We start from the raw sequence: 24,950 nt of genomic DNA on the forward strand, positions 1-24,950 counted from the left end.
TTAACCTGGTGTGCTGCTGACGTCACCCCACACCATCACCCCACACCGTCACCCCCCCTCCCACCTTTTAGCTTTTCTTCAGAGAAATTAGCTTATGGGATTTCCTTTATAGATGACTCTCCTTTTATATTTGCCAGTTTAATTGCTTTGTGCCTCTGATCATCTCCTCCTTCTCTTCTTCCTCCTCGGTGATCTTTTATTTAGATATATTTTGTGTGGAACTGCTAGACCTTCAACATATATATATATATATATATATATATATACACACACACACATACATTTTCGGGGTAGACAAAATTCTAGCCATAGCATAACAGAGTAATGTCCAGCTACAAAAATATAAAAATATAGAGGTCGGGAATCAGGCAGTAGCGCAGCGGGTTAAGCATACGTGGCACAAAGCGCAAGGACCAGAATAAGGATCCAGGTTCAAGCCGCCGGCTCCCCATTTGTAGGGGAGTTGCTTCAAAAGCGGTGAATTAGATGTGCAGGTGTCTTTCTCTCCCCCTCTGTCTTTCCCTCCTCTCTCCATTTCTCTCTGTCCTATCCAACAACAACATCAGTATCAACAACAATAATAACTACAACAACAATGAAAAACAACAAGGGCAGCAAAAGGGAAAATAAATAAATATTAAAAAATTAAAAAGTATATAGAGGTCTTAGTGGTGAGAAATTCCATCTGTGTATTTGATCTCCAATATTCCCCATCCCCCAATAACATTTTGTTATTTGCAGAAAAAAATGTAAGAAACTCAAGGGGATCATGCAAACTAAAAATAAGTAGGAGAAAAACAAATAATGGATGATTTCACCTAGATGTACCTTGCCATGTGTGTGGGCAGATTTTAGCACTGGTACCACATTGGAGGTGCCATGACACTGGAAAAAAATTTGGTGCTATGATGTCTTTCCTCCACCCCCACTGCTCTGTCTCAGAATGAAAAAGCAACTCAGGAACAGCGAGACTGCATGTGTGAGTGGCTATCTGGCTCACTGAAAAAAAAAGTAAAAAAAAAAAATCTACTTTTAAATTTGATGTTCTCTATTTTGTGAGATATTACTCTCAACTTTTCTCGTAACTCTTAGGCATGATTTCTTGTAATTCTTTAAAAATTAAAAAGAACTTGGAAGGCTAGGGAGACAGCATAATGGTATGCAAAATACTTTCATGTCGGAGGCTCTGAGGTCCTAGGTTTAATCCCTAGTGCTATCATAAGCCAGAGCTGAGCAGTGTTCTGGTATCTCTCTGTGCTTTCCCTCTGTCTCTCTCTCTCAAAAAATAAAATAAATAAATAATATTTTAAAATAACATGGGGCGGAGGTAGATAGCATAATGGTTATGCAAAGAGACTCTCTTGCCTGAGGCTCCAAAGTCCCAGGTTCAGTCCCCCACACCACCATAAGCCAGAGCTGAGCAGTGCTCAAAAGAAAGACATGGGGCTGGGTGGTGGCACACCTGATTGAGTGCACATTATCGTGAATAAGGGCCCTGGTTCAAGGCCCCAGTCTTCACCTGCAGGAAGGAAGTTTCACAAGCAGTGAAGTAGTGCTAAGATGTCTCTCTTTCTCTCTTACCCTCTCAATTTCTCTGTCCTATCAAATAAATAAAATTTTAAAAATTAAAAAAAAATAAAAAATTAAATGAGCATACACACGTTTATGAGAGAGAGAGAGACTACAACACTGTTTTTCATATATGAAACTAGGGATTGAGCCTGGGGTTTCATTTATGCTAAGAATCTGCTCTGCTCATTGAGCCACCTCCCTGGGTGCAGGTGAAGTTTTTTTTTTTTTTAATTTATTTTCCCTTTTGTTGCCCTTTTGTTGTTGTTGTTGCTGTCATTGGATAGGACAGAGAGAAATGGAGAGAGGAGGGGAAGACAGAGGGGGGAGAGAAAGACAGACACCTGCAGACCTGCTTCCCGGCCTGTGAAGCGACTCCCCTGCAAGTGGGGAGCAGGGGGCTCAAACCAGGATCCTTACGCTGGTTCTTGCGCTTGGCGCCACGTGCGCTTCACCTGCTGGTCTACTGCCCGACTCCCGGTGAAGTCTATTTTTTTTTAGCAGCTATTTTAGAAAGGACTTTGTCATGTACCAGCAGATGGCACACTGGATAATGTGTTGGATTTTCAAGCATGAGGTCCTGAGTTTGATCCCCAGCTTCATATGTGCTAGAGTGATGTTCTGGTTACCTCCCTTTCTCTCTTTCTCATAAATAAGTGAGTAAATAAATCTTAAAGAAAAGGGGCCAGGCATGGGCGGAGGGTAGATAGCATAATGGTAATTCTCATGTCTGAGGCTCCAAAGTTTCAGGTTCAATCCCCCACACCACCATAAGCCAGAGCTGAACAATGCTCTGGTAAGAAAGAAAGAAAGAAAGAAAGAAAGAAAGAAAGAAAGAAAGAAAGAAAGAAAGAAAGAAAGAAAGAAAGAAAGAAAGAGAAAAGGGGCAGGCAGTGGCATACCCCGTTAAGTGTGTACATAGTTCTAAGTGCAGTGACCTGCACAAGGATCCAGGCTTGAGCCCCCAGCTCCCCACCTGTAGGGGTGGGGATGTTTCACAAGTTGTGAAGCAGGTGTTTATCTTCCTCTCTCTGTCTCTCTCCTTCCCCCTCATTTCTCTCTGTCCTATCCAATAAAATGGAAAAAATATCCACCAACAGCAGTGGATTTGTAGTGCCAGCACTGAGTCCCAGCAATAACCCTTGAAGAAGAGAGAGAGACAGAGAGAGAGAGAGGAGAAAAGATATCCTGTGGGTTGTGGAGAAAGCATAATGTTTAGGCAAAAAGCCTTTCAAGTACGACTCTCTGATTATTCCAAGCTCAATCCTGAGCACCATCATAAATCAGAGCTGAGCAGTATTCTGGTAAAATAAAATAAATAAATAAATATTGAAAAATCCTTGTCTATTCCAAGTTTGTAAAGTCATTCTTTTTTTTTATCTTCTTTTGAAAATTTCTCCCCCCCTTTATTTTACTTTTTTGTTTTTGTTTTTGACACATAACATTATAATAGGCTTCAGGTTTCTACTCAGATTTTGAACCAAAGAAGCTTGGGTTGTAATGCTCACTTTCGATTACCTAGCTCTTTGACTTTGGGTATATCACTTAATTTTCATTCATCTTCCATATTTTCACAGATTCAATAAATGGTAACTGAGTATCTACTACCACTCACTGTATTAAATAGTAAACTACATTGAAATTTAATGCAAACATAATTTTCCCTAAACAGAGTTTACAACTGAGTGGGGCTGGTGATGTGTAAACAACAGCATTGTTGTATTTGGATAATGGAAGAGCACAAAATTATAGGAGCTCAGAGCCTGGGAATTCAAGATTTCAAAATCAAAGTACTTAATAGGAGTTTATGTATATATGGGCATTGGCCAAGCAAAGATGGGGAAAGAGTGATCCTGGCAGGAGATGAATCTTTTTTTTTTTTTTTGCCTCCAGGGTTATTGCTGGGGCTCATTATTGGTGTTGTCGTTACTATTATTGTTGTCGTTACTATTATTGTTGTCGTTGTTGTTGCATAGACAAAAATGGAGAGTGGAGAGGAAGACAGAGAGGGGAAGAGAAAGATAGACACCTGCAGACCTGCTTCACTGCTTATGAAGTGACTACCCTGTAGGTGGGGGGGGGGGGGGCGTGCCTCAAACCCGCATCCCTCCGCAGGTTCTTCTGCTTTGCACCAGGTGTGCTTAACCCGCTGTGCTACCGCCCGGCCCCCTGGAGACGAATCTGTAAGACACAAGGCATGCTTAAGAAACTGAGAGAAAACCAGGCTAGGCTAGGGAGGAGGGCCTGTACAGCACAGCACAGTACTTCTGCAGACTGGAGGGTGTTGTAGCCATTTTAAGAATATTAGTTTAAAAATAAAAGAATATCAGTTTTGTCCTAGACAAGTGGAGGTCATTGATGGGTTTTAATCATTGATAAATCAGACTTAGTTAAAAAAACAATAGCTTCAGTGCATAAAGTATATCTTAGTGGGCAGTGCATCAGACTTGCATGCCTAAGACCCCAGAGATTGAAGATTCATATGCTCTCTGCCTCACTTTTTCATGGAAATTAATATATGTAATTAATATATATAGTACAAAACTAAAAATAAATTGCAACAAAACCACCACTTTTTTGGTGTGTTTTTGGTTTTGAGGAGAATTCATTTGAAAGATCACACCTGGAAACAGGCATAGTGACTTGAAGGTTACTGGAGAAATTCTGGTAAGAGGGCAAGTGCGTGGGTAGGGATAGAGAAGAATGGATGACTGGAGGTGTAATTAAAAGATAAACTAGGGGTCGGGCGGTGGCGCAGTGGGTTAAGCGCATGTGGCGCAAAGCGCAGGGACCGGCGTAAGGATCCCGGTTCGAGCCCCCGGCTCCCCACCTGCAGGGGAGTCGCTTCACAGGCGGTGAAGCAGGTCTGCAGGTGTCTATCTTTCTCTCCCCTTCTCTGTCTTCCCCTCCTCTCTCCACTTCTCTCTGTCCTATCCAACAACGAATTACGTCAACAAGGGCAATAATAATAACCACAACGAAGCTACAACAAGGGCAACAAAAGGGGGGGAAAAAAAGGCCTCCAGGAGCGGTGGATTCATGGTGCAGGCACCGAGCCCAGCAATAACCCTGGAGGAGGAAAAGAAAAAAAAAAAAAAAAAAAAGATAAACTAAGTGTGCATGGGAGGCTTTGTGGAATGAGGGAGAAGCCTCTGATTTCTGCTTGGATCAACAGACTGAACGAACGATGGTGCCGTTTAGTGATGGAAAGAGGAATATGAGGGGAAAACATAAGGTCAGATTTCCATTTATGTTGGTGAGGTGATTGAGGATGTTTGGCAGACTTTTGGCCAGATTGGCCTGAATCTCAAGAGGGGTTTAGCGGGACCAGGTGGTGGCACACCTGGTTGTGCACACATGTTACAGTGCTCAAGGGCCCGGGTTCGAGCCCCCAGTCCCCACCTACAGAGGGAAAGCTTTGCAAGTGGTGAAGCAGTGCTTCAGGTGTCTCTCTCTCTCTCTCCCTATCTCCCCTACCCTCTCGATTTCTGGCTGTCTCTATCCAATAAAGATAATAAAAAACATTTTTTAAAAAAGAGGGGTTTAGCATGGGAAACCATCTGTATCCCTATGGTAGGCTGCCTTGGGGCATTCCTTCATCCCTCCCAGCATTCGCTCAGCATCTAGTGAGGATGGTACAATAGACTGAATGTTAAGACTAGAGCAGTGAACAAGGAGATTTGAGTTTCTGTACTCAACTTCTTGGCCATCTACTTACAAGCCTTTACTTGTCCTTAATCTGTAAAATGAAGACAATAATAATATGAAATGGGGGGCGGGCACTGGAGCACCTGGTTGAACGCACATGTTACAGTGTGCAATGAACTGGGTTCAAGCCCCCGTCCCTACCTGCAGGGGGAAAGCTTTGCACATGGTGAAGCAGGTCTGCAGGTGTTTCTCTGTCTCTCTCCCTTTCTATCATCCCCTTTCCTCTCAACTTCTGGCTGTCTCTATCCAATAAATACAGATAAGAAATAAAAATAAATAAAAATGATATTTAGTGAGGCTAGGTGATGGAACTGCTTCTATGTCTCTTAACTTTTTCAAAAAAGATTTTGTTTATTTATTAATGAGGAAGGAGGGGAGAGAGAACCAGCCATCACCCTGGTACATGTGCTACTGGGGCTTGAGTTCAGGACCTCATGCTGGAGAGTTCAGTGCTTTATCCACTGAGCCATCTCCTAGACCACTGTGTCTCTTCATTTTCATTCTGTTTCTGGTCCCGGGAGTCGGAAGAGATCCTCGGCTACTTTTGCTCTGTGGCCTTTCCGGGTGGGCTCTCCCGCGCAGGCGCCGTGCACCGCCCGGGGCGAGGTGGGCGGGGCGGGCGGGATCCGAGCGGGCTTCCCCGGGGCCGGGACCTGGCGCGGTGAAGGAAACAGGCTGCCTCGTGACGTCATCAAGCCGCGCGGCCCGCAGGGCTGGACCCGAGCGCGACAGCGCGGTTGGCGGACTTGGGCTGGCCTGTGGGGAAACGAAACTGAGGTAGCGGGCAGCGGCTCTGGCAGAGGCGGGGCTAGGCCCGGTGGAGGCGGCGACAGCGGCGGCCTGAATCCCCCTCTCTGCTCCCAGGCAGTTCGCCCAGTCCCCTCAGCGTGAGTGCCGACTTGTGGCCCCGGGTGGGGAGCGAGCGGGCGGGCGAGCGGGCTCAGCATCCTTCTCCCCTCCACCGCCGCCTCGGGCCCCCAGCCTCGGCCGTGACCCTCGCGGTCTCCTCGCCCCCGTCTCCCCCGTCTCCCGGTTCACCCTCCCCCGCACCCCTTCCCCCGGCCCCTGCAGCTCGCGGGAGCCCGGGCCGCCGCTGACAAATGTCTCTGCGCACACACTCACATTGCCTTCAAATGAAAGGGCTCTGCGAGGGGAGGGGAGGGGAGGGGAGGGAAGGGGAGGTCTCACCTCTTCCCTCTGAGCAGGGCTCGGGGAGAGAGATGATGGAGAGGGGGTTTGAACTGTTTGCCTGAGAGGCAGCAGGTAGAGCCAGGCCACTTGCCTTCTACTTGGAAGGTCTCTGCCAGAGCGGATTGTTCCGGCCATCGCTTGAGCTGTGTGGCCTTTTGCCTCCCAGGCCTCAGTCCTCGTCGTCGTCCCCCCAGTGGAAAGTGAGAGGGTTAGATTCGATTATTTGGAAGGCCTGAATTTCCAAGGTGATGAGGTTTGGGCAGGAACGATCCCCATCCTTTCACACAACTCTTCGCTTGCTTTTTATTGCATCCATCCCAGTACGGTTCACACGTGAGTTTTTCCCTCCCCCTCCCCCCGCCCCCACTCCACTCTCTAGAGTCACTAAGAATCTGCTTTTGCGAAGGGATTTTATTTTTTTAATTTGAATTTTTTTTTTAATGGAGGACAGGGTTTAAGACTGATTTAAAGTAAAATGTGGCTCAGACTGGTCTTGGTTTGTGTTTGTTCAGTGTCTCCCTGTTCTTCCTACTTGGGCAGACTATCTCCTGCCTGTGCCTAGTAAGCTGCCTTCTTAGGAAGGATAAGCATATACGTTCGGTTGACTGGCTCATCTTTGAACTGGAGAAAAAGGCAATGTTATTCACTATTTTGTGAGTTTGAGTGGATCAGTGCTGCCTTTGAATTTTCAGTGTTGCGACTGTGATTCATGCTATAAATGGCTCTGTACCCCCCGCCCCAACTTCTGCCCAGTTGGTGACCCACCTGTTTGCTCTTGTGTCTTGAGTCTCTTTTCCCCTCTGAGTTCACTTAAAACTTGTCAGTTGTGTGTAAACCACACTATTCACTATTTCTCTGGCCTTTTAACTTGATCATACCTGAAGATTTTGGGGTCTCATGGCACTTCATTCTAGTTCATTGCCCCTCCCACCCCCGACCCCCATATTCCTACACATGGGCATGGATGATGGTGACTTACTTTCTTCTATGGAGGCGGATACTTGTTCTTAAAGTTATGTTATATGGCTACTCTTGGTCCCAATAACTTCCCTATGCTTCTCTGAATGAAACACTTGCTTCCTTCTTCTTCTAGCGTTTGCCACTTGCTTCCTTATTCTGATTAAAAACTTCCCTAGTTCTTTCATGCTTTTGAATCCTGAAGTAAACCAAAAACAGTATTTGTATTATATCATGCAGTCTTATAGTTGTCCTGGTAAAATAGTAATGATGTTATTATTGTTCTGGGATGGTTTCTTTTATTATTATTATTTTTCCCTTTATTGGGGGATTATTTTTTTTTACATTTGACAGTGAATACAATAGTTCGTACATGTATAACATTTCCCAGTTTTCCATATAACAATACAACTAGGTCCTCTGTCATCCTTTTCCAGGACCTGTACTCTCCCCTCTAGCCACCCTGGGATGGTTTCTTCATGGAAATATTGGTTGATATTCATTTGGCTTCATAATTTCCGGTGTCCTTTGTTGAGTACATGACCAGTGTTTTTTCAAAAGCCAATCATAACACATAACAAAGGCCTTCTGTCCCTTGTACTTGTGGAGTTGATCCATGACTTTTTGGTATCTGATACCAATGATTCAGTAGCCATTGTGGGTACCCACCACATATCTGAGCACATTTCCCAGAAAAACTAATAGTTATTATTGAAAGCCAGAACTTGGCTAGTATCCTCCCTGGACCTCATTCTGAGGAATTCAACTGCTGGCACTGGAAACTCTTTGGTGTTGCCAAATTCCATCCCATTGATGATTTACAGTCTGGAACCCCCTGCATTGATCTCAGTGGCTCTGGCAATACTAGCTGATTGTCTGGATTTATGGTTGCAGTGACAATGAAGAGGAGAAATGATCCAGAATGTACTGCCCCTATCAAGAAACAGAAGAAAAGAGTTGCAGAGCTTGGTCTGAACCTCAGCTCTACATCAGATGATGAACCTCCTTCCTCTGTCAATCATGCAGTCAAAGGTATGCTTGCCAGTGTTATCTGAGGCTCCTGCTTTTGGTTATTTGAATCTCTAGTGCTGGAATTGGGCATGTTGGTTATAAACTCATCTCCTTTCTGTTGTTCTGCTAGCAGTGGGGAACTTGTTTTCAATTAAAAATGGGGAAATTTTACAGAAAAACCTTACTCTGCTTCTGATCTTTCAGTAGGTGGCACTCTTTTTCTGCCTAAAGTTAGTTGAAAATAGTGGTAAGCATTAAGTGCCCTCAGGGCTTAATATTTGTTAATGATTCTGAGGTTTCATAGGGGATGGACGTCTTGCTGCAGTGATCTGACCTAATTCCCTTTGGGTTTCTGCATTTCTGTTTTCTCACTTCCCTCAGCAGTTGTGTTTAGAAACACTGAAATGAATTGGAGTTTCCCTGTGTTGACTTTTTATGTGAAGTTGAAAGGATTTTACTCATCTGCTTGAAAATACACTTTGCCTAATTTTTAAATTTTTTTAAATTTATTTATGAGAAAGATAGGAGGAAGCACCAGACATCACTCTGGCACATGTGCCACCGGGGATCGAACTCAGGGGACCTCATGCTTGAAAGTCCAAAGCTTTATCACTGAACCACCTCCCGGACCACACTTTGCCTAATTTTTAAAGTTGTAGCCATTCTCATTTTCCACAATGCTTCTATAAGAAATTATAAGCTATCTTATTAATTGTAAGCAGCTTTATTTGTATTTAATTTACCTTGACTTGCCAGCTGTATCAGTTTTCTAGGGCTTCTGTAACAATTGACCACAAACTGAAAGGACAGAAGTTTACTGTGTCTCACTTTTGAAGACTTGAAGTCAGAAATCAGGTGTCAGCTGATTTCTTCCTCCTCAGGCTCTGGAGAAGAATTTTTTTCTTGCTTCTTCTAGCTTCTTACTGGTAGCCCTTGGTGCTCCTTAGTTTGTGACAGCATAGCTCCAGTCTCTTCCTTTACTGTCCCTGTGCATGCGTGTCTGTGTTCAAATTTTTCCTTACTTCTTTTACTGTCAGGGTTATCTCTGGGGTTCAGTGCTTACATAACTCCATTGCTTTGCAGAGGTAGTGAGTGGGAGTTTGGTGGAGTGGTGCTGGGCTCAAACCTGGGTTGCTTACATAGCAAAGCAGCACACTATCCAAGTAAGCAATTTCACTGGCCCTTTTATTCTTTTTCAGATAAGGTGAGAGACAGAGATAGATAAGGCGAGAGAGAGAGTAAGAAGGAGATACATTACAGGACTACTCTACTGCTTGTGAAACTTCCCCTCCTGCAGGTGTTTCCGTTTGATGATTCAAACCTTGATTCTGGGTCCTTGTGCATAGTAACATGCATGCTCTACTGGGTGAGACACGTGCTCATTCCCTAAATGTCTCCCTTATGATGACATCAGTCCTTGGATTAGGGCTTCCCTCATGACCTCACTTTATAATAATTTGATTGTATCGGCAAAGATCCTGTTTCTAACTGTTACATTCATAGGTGCTGGGTGAATATCACCTTTTGGGGATACTAGTCATTCCACTGTACGAACAACTTGCATTTTAGATCCTCTGCTGGATCTTTGGTGAATTCGGATCGAATTTGGTAACTGACTTGAGAAAGATGGTGTGAAGCGTCTTTCAAGGGTGGTAGAAAATACAGTATTACAAGTGGTGGGCCAGTTGACTGATAGTTACTCTACTGAGAGGGGAGAAGCTTGACAGGCAGTATAGCTAATGAAGTATTTGGTATAGCTCTGGTTCTGACTTTAACTCTTATAGTCTTTTTTAAATTTATTTTTGTTTGTTTATTTGTATTTATTTTCCCTTTTGTTGCCCCTGTTTTTCATTGTTGTTGTAGTTATTGATGTTGTCTTTGTAAGATAGGACAGAGAGAAATGGAGAGAGGAGGGGAAGACGGGGAGAGAAAGATAGACACCTGCAGACCTGCTTCACTGCTTGTGAAGTGGCTCCCCTGCAGGTGGGGAGCCAGGGGCTCGAAGGAGGATCCTTACGCTGGTCCTTGCGCTTTGTGCCATGTGCACTTAACCCGCTGTGCTACCGCCCGACTCCCAACTCTTATAGTCTTATCGTGCCTTTAAAATTATCATGGTGGAGGCCAGCAGGTGGCTTATCCAGGCCATCACCTGGGAGCACTTGCAAAAGAGAAACTTCATGAGAGGTGGAGTGTCGCTGCAGCGTCTTCTCTGTCTCTTCCTCTACCTAGAGGAAAAAATAAAGGGCTTGAGGAGTGGCAGAGTTGTCTAGGCACTGAGCCCCAACAATAACCCAGTGGAAAACAAAATTATATATATATATGAAGAATAGGAGGTCAGGCAGTGGCACACTTGGTAGAGCACACACATTTATAGCTATTTACAGTTGAGGTTTGTAGGTAGGTAGGAAGGCATAAACATATTAGGTGCATTTGTTCTAGGGACTGAGGGAAAAGGGTGTTTTGCTTTTGAACTGGAATTTGAGCAGCTTAATAAGGTAGAGAGTTTCCTTAGGGCTTGTGTATTGGGGAGAAGAGACCTATGGGGTAAAGGGGGAATTTGCCTGCAGAATAAATGATAATCAGATAGTAGTGGTATCTGATTTTAAGCAGATCTTTCGGAACATCTGTTCCTTCCCCCCTCTTTTTTTTTTTTTGCCAGCAGGGCTATTACTGGGTGTTGATGCCTGCATGATGACTCCATCATTCTTGGTGGCCTTTATTTGTTTACTTACTTATTTTCTTTCTTTTTTCTTATAGAGGCAGAGGGAGAGAGAAAGAGAGACACCTGTAGCACTGCTCCATCCCTTGTTAAGCTTTCCCCTGCAGGTGGGGATCAGGGATGTGAACCTTCGTCCTTGAACATGATAATGTGTGTGCTTTATCAGGTGTGCTACTGCCTGGCCCCTTGTTCTTCAGTTTTTCCTCTTTTTTTTTTTTGCCTCCAGGGTTATTGCTCAGTGCCTGCACCATGAATCCACTACTCCTGGAGGCCATCCCCCCCCCCTTTTGTTGCTCTTGTTGCTGTAGCCTTGTTGTGGTTATTATTGTCATTGTTGATGTTGTTCATTGTTGGTTAGGAGAGAAATAGAGAGAGGAGGGGAAGACGGGGAGAGAAAGATAGACACCTGCAGACCTGCTTCATCACCTGTGAAGCGACTCCCTTGCAGGTGGGGAGCTGGGGTTTCGAACCGGGATCCTTCCGCAGGTCCTTGCGCTTTGCGCCATGTGCGCGTAACCCATTGTGCTACCGCCCGACCCCCCAGTTTTTCCTCTTTTATGTTATTGCCACGGTGTCACTACTTGATGCCAGATTTTTTGTATAGAGACAGACAGAATGAAAAAAGGAAGATTGAGAGACACCACACCACTGAAGCTTTCACTCTGTGTGGTGGAGGCTAGGATCATTGGTTCTTAAGTAGAATGTTTTTGAAGTAAGGAGAGAATAGCTTTTAGGTAGAAGAAGCTAATTATATATGGTTACAGAATCTCCAGGGGAGCCAGTCTGACTTAAATTTCAATTAAAAAAAATGTGACTGGGGAGCCAGGCAGTGATGCAGTAGTGAAGCACCCACTTTACCATGCATAACGGTTTGAACCTCTTTCCATCTATGGGGGGATGCTTCACGAGTGGTGAGGGAGGTTTGCAGGTGTCTTGTTCTCTCCTTCTCTCTGTCTCCCTTCACTTCTCAGTTATTTCCCTCTGTCCTATTAAATAGGAAAAAAAAAAAAAAGTTGAGGAGGGAAAGGAAAAAATGGTCACCAGAAGTGGCGGTTTCATAGTGCTGGCACCAAGCCACAGTGGTAACGCTAGTGGCCAAAAAATAAAAAGACTGTGAATTGAGATTATCCACATTCACTTCACAAACTCCCTTTAATTGTACCAAATAGTTTTAACCTTTTCTGGAAGTGGCACTGTATGATGCCGTCAGAATTGACTATTGCTGTTGTGTGTACAAAATGGAAATGGAAATCTACAAGTGGCCAGTACTTTGTATGTGTCTGGCAATAGACCATTTGTTCCTTTTATTGGCAGAACAAAACTTGCTAAATCTCCCTAGGTCAACTTATTTTAAATAGGGGCAGAAAAGCTCTGAAGGGTAGAGTCTAGTGCCTTCATCAGCAAGATTGTGCTCTGTGGCCTTTGCACAGTAAATATTTACTTAATAGAATTGGTAGAAGGCACCAGTCTTATCTTTCTCAAGGAATAGAAGATGTTTTACTTCTTTCATCTTATCCCTCCTCCAGTCTCAGGAAAACCACTTCATTAGATACTGTCTTTTTTTCCCCCTCCATTCTTCTTTACTGCTTCCTTGCTTGATAGAGACAGAGAGAGAGAAAGTCAAAGAGACTACAGTACTGAATCTTCCTTCAGTGCAGTGGGGGCCAGACTTGAATCTGGGTCGTACTTTTGAGCTTAAATAACCTTTTGAAGTAAGGAGATGATGGAGGTAATTTTGTTCTTTTTGATTCTCATAGGGAAACTGACGTAACACCCCCCACCCCCCTACCTCACAATTTCCTTTTCTCCTCAGCTGTGTGCATTCCTGGTACTCCCAAAGCACTTTGCTTGGAAATTTCCAGACTTTTTCACTAGCACCATACTAAAAGTGCCTTCCCTCTACCAAGTCTAATTCTTCCCTAAATAGGCAATTTCTCCTGAAACACCATTGCTTTTCTGTCAGCCCAGATTCATGACCTTAATCAAAAACTTCCTTTATCGGTATCTGTTTAAATTGCTCTAACGAGTTGCCATTTGTCTGACATGAAGGAAAAATTGAGTCTTTAACCAGGAATGAGTGTATTCCACAGCAATTGTTAGGCAAGATGTGATGTTTATTAAAATCCATAATTTTTCTTTTATATGTGTGCTGCTCACCTTGATGATAGTGTGTAGAGCTGCCTCTCCTTGTGTGTTGTCATTGTCATTTTTTAATCTTGAGATATTTGCCCTACTATTCTACTGCACATAAGGAGAGGCAGCATTTTTTTTTCTATGTGAAAAAAAATGCCAAGAAACCTCTGATTCTTCCATAAAGTGAACTTCTTTAAAATGATTTAAGAGTAATGATTTCTACCAGGTAGAGAAGAAATCTTAAATGAAAACTCTAAATAATGTTTTGGGCTCTCTGGTCAGTTTTAGATGGGGAACTCCTGGGGAAGGTAAATGGGAATGCCATCCTGCTTTGGCAAGTTCTTAATGAAACTAATGGTTTTAATAGACTAACCTTATTACTCCTGTTAATTTATATCCCCACTACAAGATTGTCTGCTCAATGTTTGTTAAATTCTTTTCATCCTTTGGATGCTAAACCTCCTCTTTAGGTCCTGCTGCAGTCACAGCAGTTATCTTCTTTTCATTGGGGAAGGGAGGTGGGGAACAGCTGTAAAGGCCCAGAGGTTAGAGTAAGTAAGAGTTGAGGACTTGTGACTAGCTGTGGACACTAGGACTACTATAGGGAACTTTGTCTTAAATCATACCACATTAAGAAATGACTTCAAATGGCACATAATGTAAAAGAAAGAAATAAGGCTTCTTTCTTTTTTTTTTTTTTTTTTAGATTATTAAAAAAAAATTTATTTATAAAAAGGAAACACTGACAAAAACCATAGGATAAGAAGGGTACAATTCCCACCACCAGAACTCTGCTATCCCATCCCCTCCCCTGACAGCTTTCCTATTCTTTATCCTTCTGGGAGTATGGACCCAGGGTCATTATGGGGTGCAGAAGGTGTATTTCCTATTTCTATCTAGCACACTTCCTAATCTCACAGAGAAATGTCTATGGGATGATATAATATCAACCTCATCTGAAGAACCAGGACAGCACAGCTGTATACTAGGCAATAGGGCAAAGGAATAGAGTAGAAAGATCTTTGTGTGTGGTCTGGGAGGTGGTGCAGTGGATAAAGCATTAGACTCCCAAGCATGAGGCCCCTAGTTCAATATCCAGCAGCACATGTACCAGAGTGATAATTTGGTTACTCTCACTTTTCCTGTCTTTCTCATTAATAAGTAAATAAAATAATTAAAAAAAAAAAGAGGGGTAGGGGTAGATAGTATAATAGTTATGCAAAGAGACTCTTGTGCCTGAGGCTCCAGAGTCCCAGGTTCAATCCCCCACAGTGATCTGGTTAAAAAAAAAAAAAAAGATTTTTGTGCCAAACTTTTGCAGCAGAGTCACCAGTCACTTGCCTATTGAAGATTCCACACAAATTTGATTCTCCATGTCACTCTGGCTCAATATGATATGAAGACAAAGAAAACAAAACCCTCTGAAATCTGAGAGTGGCAAGAATCCTGTTGCTTAGAATTCCAGTACCCATTGATATATCCTCAAGCAAACCTAGCAGTTCTATAGAGCAGGTTGAAGACGTCGTCTCCAATAGAGCAGGTTGAAGACGTCGTCTCCTTTGAGAAGGTACAATGTTTTCCTAGTGTGCAACATTTTTTTGTTTTGTTATTGTCTTTACTTATTGGATAGAGACAGCCAGAAATTGAGAGGGAAGAGGATTGGTTATCAAGAGGGAGAGAGACAGAGAGACACCTGCAATACTGCTTCACCACTTGCAAAGCTTTCTCCCTGCAGCTGGGGATTGGGAGCTCAAACCCAAGTCCTTGAGTAATCTAACATATGCACTCAACCGGGTGTGCTATCGCCCAGCCCTGGTTTTCCTAATATTTTCATAGACAGAACTGTGAACCTTCCACATAACCTGTGAAGAAGTTAGGTCTCCATATCAAAATCCTGGTACTTACTCTTTTTCATACTGAGCAGTACAGGTTGTAGGCATGGTAGCAATTGAGATTAAAAAAGATCACTACTTTTGGATGCATATATATATATATTTGCAGATAGGCATAGTGTTACAGAGCACATTTCTCATCTTCACATGGGAGATAATAAATGAAAGGCTCAGATTTGTCTTAAGCCACTTAGGAAGCCTTTCTCAGATCTGCTGTTCTCTGAAGATTTCTCTGGAAAAGGAACCAAACTCTTCCCAAGGCCTGAGATGGTACTTTATTTCTGTATAGCTTTATTATATTTTCTTATCCTAATTTTCAAAGGGATATATTGTTTCTCACACAGAAGATATAGAAGAATACAAAGCAGAATAGATACCACCTCACCTCTCAGTTTCCATGGTTACTCATTATTAATGCTCTGGGTATTTCCATCTGAAAGATATTCTTTGGCACTTGAATGTTTGCTGCACTGGTCCCTATAAACAGGTTGTCTCCTTGTTAAGGGAATTGAATAACCACCTTAAGGGAAAAGGTCATATTTGATGCCTCTCTTACAGGAATATTCTCAACCAAAGTTCTCCCTTGCTGTTTAGGAACCAGATTTCTAATTTGGGGGCTGGGGAATAGTACAGTAGTTTATGCAACAGACTGTCATTCCTGAGGCAGTAGAGGACCCAGGTTCAATCCCTGCCACCTCATAAGGCAGAGTTGAACAGTGCTCTGGTGGGAAAAATAATAATAACAATAATAAAAATTAGTTTTGCATTTATTTTCTACTTGCTTTATCTTTTTTCATTTTATATTTTATATATTTTAAGCTGAGATTAGGATTGTTTTTGAATAGAATCCCATTGCATGTAGCATGAATCCTGTATAGAAAAGATACTGAACTAGTTATTGTTTGGCCTATTAAATACCTGTGGTTTGGAATCTAACAGATTTCAGTCTGCTTTAGGTAGAGGATGATAAGTAATAGTCTGGTGAGGATCCAATTCTATGTAGGATGAAGATATTTCATCCTAATACTTACATTTTTGTTATTTTATCTTCTAATTTTCTTCAAAAAAACTTAATTTTTTTCTAGAACAGTTTAAGAGGGAAGAAGAAAAGATCTCATATACATACCCTGCTTCCATACATTCATAGGTTCCTAATTGTCACTACCTCTCATTAGAGTGATATATTTATTTTACATTAAGCATTTTTAAATTTTTAAACTTAAAAAAATTGGGAGTCGGGCAGTGGCGCAGTGGGTTAAGTGCACGTGGCGCAAAGCGCAGGGACCGGCATAAGGATCCCGGTTCTAGCCCCCGGCTCCCCACCTGCAGGGGAGTCGCTTCACGGGCGGTGAAGCAGGTCTGCAGGTGTCTATCTTTCTCTCCCCTCTCTCTCTGTCTTCCCCTCCTCTCTCCATTTCTCTCTGTCCTATCCAACAACAAAGCAACGTCAACAATGGCAATAATGACCGCAACGAGGCTGCAACAACTAGGGCAACAAAAAGGGGAAAAAATGGCCTCCAGGAGCGGTGGATTCATGGTGCAGGCACCGAGCCCAGCAGTAACCCTGGAGGAAAAAAAAAAATTATTATTGGATAGAGATAGAAATTGAGAGGGAAGGAGGAGATGGGGGGAGAGAGAGAGAGGGAGAAAAGGAGAAAGAAAGAAAGAAAGAAAGAAAGAAAGAAAGAAAGAAAGAAAGAAAAAGAAAGAAAGGGAAAGACACCTGCAGCTCTGATTTACATAACTCAGAAAGCTTTCCCTCTATAGGTGGGGACCAGGGCCTTGAACCTGGGTCCTTGCACACTGTAATGTGTGCACTTAACCAGGTCCGCCACTTCCTGGCCCCACATTAAACATTTTTTATTGGATCAGGGAGCTAGAACAGTGACTTGTAGAATGAGTTTCATGCCTGAGGCTGAGAGGTTCCAAGTTCAGTGACCACCATAGAGGTTCCAAGTTCAGCCAGGGCACCACCATAGAACCAGCACTACTATTCACCTAGAGAGAGAATGAGAAGCACCACAGCATTGCTCTGTCATTTGTGAAACTTCCCCTTTGCATGTGTTCCTGTTTGGTGCCCAGGGCCTGAAACCTGGATCCTTGTGCATGGTAAAATGTCTACTCCATCAGGGTGAGCTATCTCCCGGTCCTAGAAGAGGAAGTAGCTTTTTAAGTATTTTGTCTGTTAACACAAGAGGGGAAAGGAAAAGCAGAGAAAGGAGAGAAACTCTGGCATATGGGATGCTGGGCATCAAACTCAGGACCTCATACACGAGGGTTCAGTCCACTATGCCACCTCTTGAGTCCAAGAGGAAATACCTTAAAGAACTCTATATTTAGTAGGTGCCTAGTAAAAATGACAATTGGCTAACAGTCCTGTACCTTTTCTGCAATGAGCATTTAATTAATTTCTGTTGACTGTGACGAAGTTCCTGATATTCAGGAGTCACCTCATCTAGTGAGGTGGTGTGTAACAATAAATTACTGTCAGGCAATGTTAAGAGTTGATGGTATGAATGCTGGTGCTTCTTATGTACACTGTACAGTGGAAGGATAAATCCATTAATTCTGGATGCTAAGGGAGGATTTAAAAAAAATTGATTTAATAATGATCGACAAGGATAAGAGAGGGGTACAACTCCACACAGTTCCCACCACCAGAGTTCTGTATCCCATCTCCTGCATTGGAAACTTTCCTATTCTTTATCCCTCTGAGAGTATGGACCCAGGATCATTATAGGGTGCAGAAAGTGGGAGGTCTGGCTTCTGTAATTGCTTCTCTGCTCGACATAGGCATTGGCAGGTCGATCCATACTCCCAGCCTGTTTCTGTCTTTCCCTAGTTGGATAGGACTCTGGGGAGGTGGGGTTCCAGGACACATTGGTGAAGTCGTCTGCGCAGGGAAGTCAGGTTGGTGTCATGGTAGCATCTGCATCTTAGTGGCTGAAAAGCATTAAGTTAAAGCAGAACAAATTGTATAATAACCTAAAGGAACCTTTAGGAACCTAAAGGTAAGAATATAGCAGATGAGATTTGGAGTCTCTATTTTGGAAAAAGCTAGGAAGTCTATTTTAGGTATATTCCAAGGTGCCCATGATTTTACTAATTTTTGCCCGAGCCTGACAGCTAACGTGCAGGTGGGCTAAAGGTATTGTCTGGGGAGTTGGTGTCAGAATTGGAAATAGGACTAAAAAGCTGGATCAGGGCAGAGAGTACCTCCCAAGTGGGAGAAGTATATAAATGCTGTTAACTGTAAACCCCATTGATCTGATCTGGGGCCTATATTCAGCACAGAAGCCTGTGTAACCTCTGCATCCTTGTCAGTCTGAGCTCGCATTTCATGGTCACAGCTAGTAATATTCTAGGCTGCACTCATTTCAGGACCAGTCTTCTTCAAGTGGCAGAGTATATTGACACACCCTCCCTTTGGAGAGTAGGACAGTCCCTACCATTGTTGTTCCACATTGAGGGCAAGGGCTCACAGGAGGGTCCACTATGCTGTTCCTGATGGAGATGACCACTGATGGTAGAGAAAGAGATCTGTGAGAGTTGTAGGCCTATCATGTCTATGTGGGATTCCCAGGATTCCCTGACTAGGGTCCCAGATGATGGGGTGGCTTGGTGGTGGACAAAAGAACCATCATTAAAGTATGAGGCTTTGTTTTTATTTATTTCCCAGAGCACTGCTCAGCTCTGGCTTATGATGATGCTGGGGAATTGAACCTTGGGTCTCAGCCTGAGTCTTTATGCATAATTATTATGCTATCTCCCCTGCCCAGTGTTGCTTTTCATGAGATTCAACTGCTTATATTCTTTTTTTTTAAATTTATTTTTTATTTAAGAAATGATAAGTTGGGAGTCGGGCTGTAGCGCAGCAGGTTAAGCGCAGGTGGCGCAAAGCACAAGGACCGGCATAAGGATCCCGGTTCGAACCCCGGCTCCCCACCTGCAGGGGAGTCGCTTCACAGGCGGTGAAGCAGGTCTGCAGGTGTCTGTCTTTCTCTCCTCCTCTCTGTCTTCCCCTCCTCTCTCCATTTCTCTCTGTCCTATCCAACAACGGCAACAACAATAATAACTACAACAATAAAACAACAAGGGCAACAAAGGGGAATAAATAAATAAAATAAATTTAAAAAAAATTAAAAAAAAAAAAAAAAAAAAAAAAAGAAATGATAAGTTAACAAAACCATAGGGTAGGAGGGGTACAACTCCACACAATTCCCACCACCCAATCTCCATATCCCATCCCCTCCCCTGATAGCTTTCCCATTCTCTATCCCTCTGGGAGCATGGACCCAGGGTCGTTGTGGGTTGCAGAAGGTGGAAGGTCTGGCTTCTGTAATTGCTTCCCCACTGAACATGGATGTTGACTGGTCAGTCCATACTCCCAGTCTGCCTCTCTCTTTCCCTAGTAGGGTGGGCCTCTGGGGAAGCGGAGCTCCAGGACACATTGGTGGGGTCTTTAGTCCAGGGAAGCCTGGCCGGCATCCTGATGGCATCTGGAACCTGGTGACTGAAAAGAGAGTTAACATACAAAGCCAAACAAATTGTTGAGCAATCATGGACCCAAAAGTTGCAATAGTGGTGAGGAAGTGTTGGGGGGGTACTCACTGCAATCTAGTATACTTCTGCTTTTAGGTATATATTTTGCACTAGTTGATGGATACGTGTGAACATATGCTCTCTCTCACAGAACCTGGTCTATATCTAGGTTTTGGGACTTTGTTAGAAAGGGAACCACCTGGGATGGAATTAGAGAATACTATGAAAGGAAAGGTCTCACCCGAGTAAAGAAGCTGAAGGGTTGTCATTCCACACGTGAAGTCTCTGGACACAGTCTGAGCTGAAGCATGTTGAGGTGGCAATCGTTGCGTTGATTAGGTTGCTATCAGCAGATGCAATATTATTTGATATGGATTGGGAGAGGCATGCGGGAAAGTGGGCCCTATCCTAAGGTTCCAGGACTGGGGGAAATATAGGCTCTGTAGTGGAGATGTGAAGTTCTTGCTGTCTTAGGGTCCAAAAAGACAATGGATAGTTATTGTTATCATCACATTATTTGGTAATTGGGTTAACTGAAAAGTCCTTTTGTTAGGGTTTGCTGTATAGTACCCAGTATCTTGTATATAGCTGTGCCATTGGTTGCTTCTGATCTACTTGGTCTAGGCTTTTGAGAGAGTCTGCATATCAAATACACAGCCTATATATTAAAAAGACTCAGTCTGTTTTAAAAACTTCGAGACATACAATTAATTTTCCCCCTCTCATATTAATTAACTAGTGATTTATATGACTACACTTTACTAGGAGTGTACATAAACACCATTCCCACCACCAAAAGACTGTGACCCATCCCACCCACCCACCCTCACCCCCCACCGGCCCAGGAAGCTTCATGTCTACCCCTCACCACAGGGTTTTTACTTTGGTGCCCTACTTTCAATTTAGTCGGATCCTGCTTTTAGTTTCCCTTTCAGATCTTCTTTCTCAACTTCTGTTTATGAGTGGGATCATCCCATACTCATCTTTATCTTTCTGACTTAGCTCACTTAACATAATTCCTTCTAGCTTTGTCCAAGATGGGTCAGAGAAGGTGGGTTCATTGTTCTTAATAGCTGTGTAGTATTCCATTGTGTATATATACCACAGCTTTCTCAGCCACTCATCTGTTGTTGGTCAACAGTTTATATTCTAAAGAGAAATGATGAATCAATACAGCTATAGAACTAGAATGTAATCTTTTAGAATTAGATAGAATTTTCAGGTTATAAATAAATACCTGAATAGTGACTATCTTGGTAATGTAAAAAAAAAATTAAAGTTTTGGTTTGGGAGTCGAGTGGTAGCACAGTGGGTTAAGTGCAGGTGGTGCAAAGCGCAAGGACCAGCGTAAAAATCCTGGTTTAAGCCCGTCTCCCCACCTGCAGGGGAGTTGCTTCGCAGGTGGTGAAGCAGGTCTGCAGGTGTCTATCTTTCTCTCCCTCTCTCTGTCTTCTCCTCCTCTTTCCATTTCTCTCTGTCGTATCTGGCAACGACGACATCAGTAATAACAGCAACAATAGCTACAACAACAATAAAAACAACAAGGGCAACAAAAGGGAAATAAATATATATAAAAAAGTTTTGGTTTATTAATGAGAAAGATAAAAGGAGAGAGAGAAAGAGAAGCAGAACATCACTCTGGTACGTGTGCTGCCAGGGCTCAAAGTTGGGACATTGTGCTTCAAGTCTAATGTGTTATCCATTGCACCATCTACCAGACCATAATGTAAACCTTGATTAACCTGTGTTCCCTCTTCTCAGTACCTCTTTCAAGCAGCCAAGCTTTGAGTTAACATGTCAGGGACTTCCTTGATAGAATAATGTAACATTGCAAAGTCAGTTATTTTTTTCATATTTGTTTTAATATGTAATAAATTCACATGACTGAGTAAATCAAGAAATGCTAAAAGATAACCATTATAAACTCTGGTAATGAGAAATGTAAATCACATGTTACTTCTCTCACTTTCATTTGTTCTAAGAAATCATTTGGTGTTCTGTCTCTTATCCTCAACCCCTCTATGTTTGATTAACTTTTTTCTTATTTCTTGTATGTCTTCCCTACATAAAGCTCTTTTTGACAATTATGAGAAATAAAAAATACATGTTCTAAGTCTTTTTTATGTTCCTAGTTTAAAAAAAAATTTTTTTCCCATAGCTGAGGCTCTACTACTCTAGAATGACTTTTTCCTCCAGGGTTATCCGCTGCCCCTGGAGGTTATTTTTTCCCTTTTTTGTTGCCCTTGTTTATCGTTGTTATTATTATTATTGTTACTGCTGTCGTTGTTGTTGGATAGGACAGAGAAAAATGGAGAGAGATGGGGAAGACAGAGGGGTAGAGAAAGATAGATACCTGCAGACCTGCCTCACCGCTCATCCTGCAGGTGGGGAGCCCGGGACTCTAACTCAGATCCTTGCGCCAGTCCTTGCGCTTCGTGCCATGTGCACTTAACCCGCTGTGCCACCGTCTGGCCCCCTTTAAAAAATTTAAAAAAAAAAAGAAATTTCTTAAAAAAATTTTTTTTTTGATATTTTTATTTATTTTTTATTTTTTTATTTATTTTTTAAAATTTTTTATTTAAGAAAGAATTAGTGAACAAAAGCATAAGGTAGGAGGGGTACAACTCCACACAATTCCCATCACCCGATCCCCTTAACCCACTTACCTCCCATGGTAGCTTTCCCATTCTCTATCCCTCTGGGAGCATGGACCCAGGGTCGTTGAGGGTTGCAGAAGGTAGAAGGTCTGGCTTCTGTAGTTGCTTCCCCGCTGAACATGGGCGTTGACTGGTCGGTCCATACCCCCAGTCTGCCTCTCTCTTTCCCTAGTAGGGTGTGTCTCTGGGGAAGCTGAGCTCCAGGACATATTGGTGGGGTCTTCAATCCAGGGAAGCCTAGCCAGCATCCTGGTGGCATCTGGAACCTGGTGATTGAAAAGAGAGTTAACAAATGAAGCCAAACAATTTGTTGAGCAATCATGGATCCCAAGCTTGGAATAGTGGAGAGGAAGTGTTAGCGAGGTACTCACTGCAAACTCTAGTGTAATCCTGCTTTCAGGTATATATTTTGCAGTAGTTTATGGATACGTGTGCACATAAGCTCTCTCTCACAGAAACTGGTGTATATCTAGGTTATGGGACTTTGTTAGAAAGTGAACTACCTGAGATGAACATTAAATAAAGCTAATAAACATTAGCTTTATTTTTATTTTATTGGATAGAGACATCCAGAAATTGAGAGGGGAGGGTAAGATAGAGAGGGAGAGAGACAGAGATACCTGCAGCCCTGCTTCACCACTCATGAAGCTTTCCCCCTGCAGGTGGGGACCAGGGGCTCGAACCTGGGTCCTTTTACACTGTAACATGTGCACTCAACCAGGTTCGCCACCACCTGGCTCCTAAAAAAAAAAAAAAACCATATATATATATATGTATATATATGTATATGTATATATATATATATATATATATATATATATATATATATATATATATATATAGTTTAAATGCTTATTAGGGGAGAGGGAAAGAGAGGGAGGGGGGAAAGAGGGAGAGAAAGGAGGAGAGGGAACCAAAACATTTTTCTGGCCCACTACTGATTCAGATTTAACTCATCTGTTATATATCTGGTAATATATCTTGGCATTGTAGCCATTTTATTTATTTATATAGTTTTAAATTTTTTAATTTTTCCCTTTTGTTGCCCTTGTAGTTTTTTTATTGTTGTTGTAGTTATTATTGTTGTTGTTATTGATGTTGTTGTTAGATAGGACAGAGAGAAATGGAGAAAGGAGGGGAAGACAGAGAGGGGGAGAGAAAGATAGATACCTGCAGACCTGATTTATCTCCTGTGAAATGACTCCCCTGCAGGTGGGGAACCAGGGGCTGGAACTGGTATCCTTATGTGGGTCCTTGCACTTTGCGCCACGTGCACTTAACCCGCTGCACTACTGCCCAACTCCCTGTAGCCATTTTAATATATAGAATAGAGGTTCTCAGTTTTTCTTTGTTCTAGAAACCTTAGCAGTATCCTGTTTATTTATTTTTTAAAAAAACATTTTATATTTATTTATTTATTCCCTTTTTTGTTGCCCTTGTTTTATTGTTGTAGTTATTGTTAATGTCATTTTTGTTGGATAGGACAGAGAGAAATGGAGAGAGGAGGGGGAGACAGAGAGGGAAGAGAAAGATAGACATCTGCAGACCTGCTTCGCCGCCTGTGAAGTGGCTCCCCTGCAGATGAGCCTGAGGCTTGAACTGGGATCCTTAGGCCGGTCCTTGTGCTTTGCACCACCTGTGCTTAACCTATTGCTCTACCGCCTTGCTCCCATTTTTTTTTTTTGTCTTTATTGGATGGATTGATTAATGATTTACAGTAAATAGTAAAATATAGTAGTTTATACATGTAAAACGTTTCTCAGTTCCATATAGTAATTCAACCCCCTCTAGGTCCTAACTTTTTCACCAAGCCAAAAGAAAAGAAATAACTAACAGTTTAGTTTAGTAAGTATTTAGGTCCAAGTAACCTATTCATATCCTAACAACTAGTAGATAGATATATGAAAGAATAGTAATATTAATTGAATTTTTTACCTAAATAAGCAGTTGAACATTATACAGTTTTCCATTTTGGGGGTCATATTGGATAACACTGTATCTGTTTTCTATTCTGCATTCCTCCCTGGCTTACAATCTATGCAATTTTTATTAGGAATATGCAGATTTTCTTTTTTTAAATTGCCACCAGGGTTATCACTGGAGTTGTTGCCTGCACAATGAACCCACCACTCTTGGTCCCCATCCTGCCCTACCCCCACCTTTTTTTCCCTTTATTTTTTTCCTTTTTTTTTTTTTAAATATTTATTCCCTTTTGTTGCCCTTGTTGTTTTATTGTTATAGTTATTATTGTTGTCATCATTGTTGGATAGGACAGAGAGAAATGGAAAGAGAAGGGGAAGACAGAGTGGGAGAGAAAGATAGACACCTGCAGACCTGCTTCACTGCCTGTGAAGCTACTCCCCTGCAGGTGGGGAGCCAGGGACTTGAACCAGAATTTTTATGCTGGTCCTTGCGCTTTGCGCCACCTGCGCTTAACCCACTGCGCTACCGCCCGACTCCCTTCCTTTTATTTTGTAGGGCAGAGAGAAGTTGAGAGGCGAGTGCGAGATGATAGAAGGGTGAGAGACGGACACCTGCAGTACTTGTTTCACCACTTGTGAAGCTTTCTCC

At 42.6% G+C, this 24,950-nt stretch overlaps 2 protein-coding genes across 4 annotated transcripts in view; one reads left to right on the plus strand and one right to left on the minus strand.

The window, feature by feature from the left end:
- Window positions 1-5,709: 5,709 nt before the first annotated feature.
- LOC132538082 (extracellular tyrosine-protein kinase PKDCC-like) lies at window positions 5,710-6,603 on the minus strand. The gene is made up of 2 exons (XM_060189735.1): window positions 6,466-6,603; window positions 5,710-6,033 (listed from the first exon to the last, which is right to left on the minus strand). Exons 1-2 carry the CDS (start codon window positions 6,601-6,603, stop codon window positions 5,710-5,712), a joined length of 462 nt encoding a protein of 153 aa, XP_060045718.1.
- The window catches only part of CMTR1 (cap methyltransferase 1), a 72,443-nt gene continuing 53,503 nt past the window's right edge, over window positions 6,011-24,950 (plus strand). For 2 of the 3 annotated variants that reach the window (XM_060189722.1, XM_060189723.1), the window contains exons 1-2: window positions 6,663-6,801; window positions 8,320-8,457. In XM_060189722.1, coding sequence (XP_060045705.1) covers window positions 6,717-6,801; window positions 8,320-8,457 — 223 coding nt within the window. In that variant the 5' untranslated portion in view covers window positions 6,663-6,716. Of the gene's footprint in view, window positions 6,165-6,662; window positions 6,802-8,319; window positions 8,458-24,950 lie in introns of those variants that run through there. The other variant, XM_016185882.2, reaches the window with a different exon arrangement.

Source organism: Erinaceus europaeus, chromosome 4 (genome assembly GCF_950295315.1).
Source record: "Erinaceus europaeus chromosome 4, mEriEur2.1, whole genome shotgun sequence".
Classification (NCBI taxonomy): domain Eukaryota; kingdom Metazoa; phylum Chordata; class Mammalia; order Eulipotyphla; family Erinaceidae; genus Erinaceus; species Erinaceus europaeus.

Coding starts and splice junctions, on each gene's coding strand:
- LOC132538082 (XM_060189735.1), bottom strand. CDS start 6,603: ATGGCCGGAACAATCCGCTCTGGCAGAGACCTTCCAAGTAGAAGGCAA. Junction 6,034..6,465: donor GCCCTGCTCAGAGGGAAGAG/GTGAGACCTCCC, acceptor GTTTCCCCACAG/GCCAGCCCAAGTCCGCCAAC.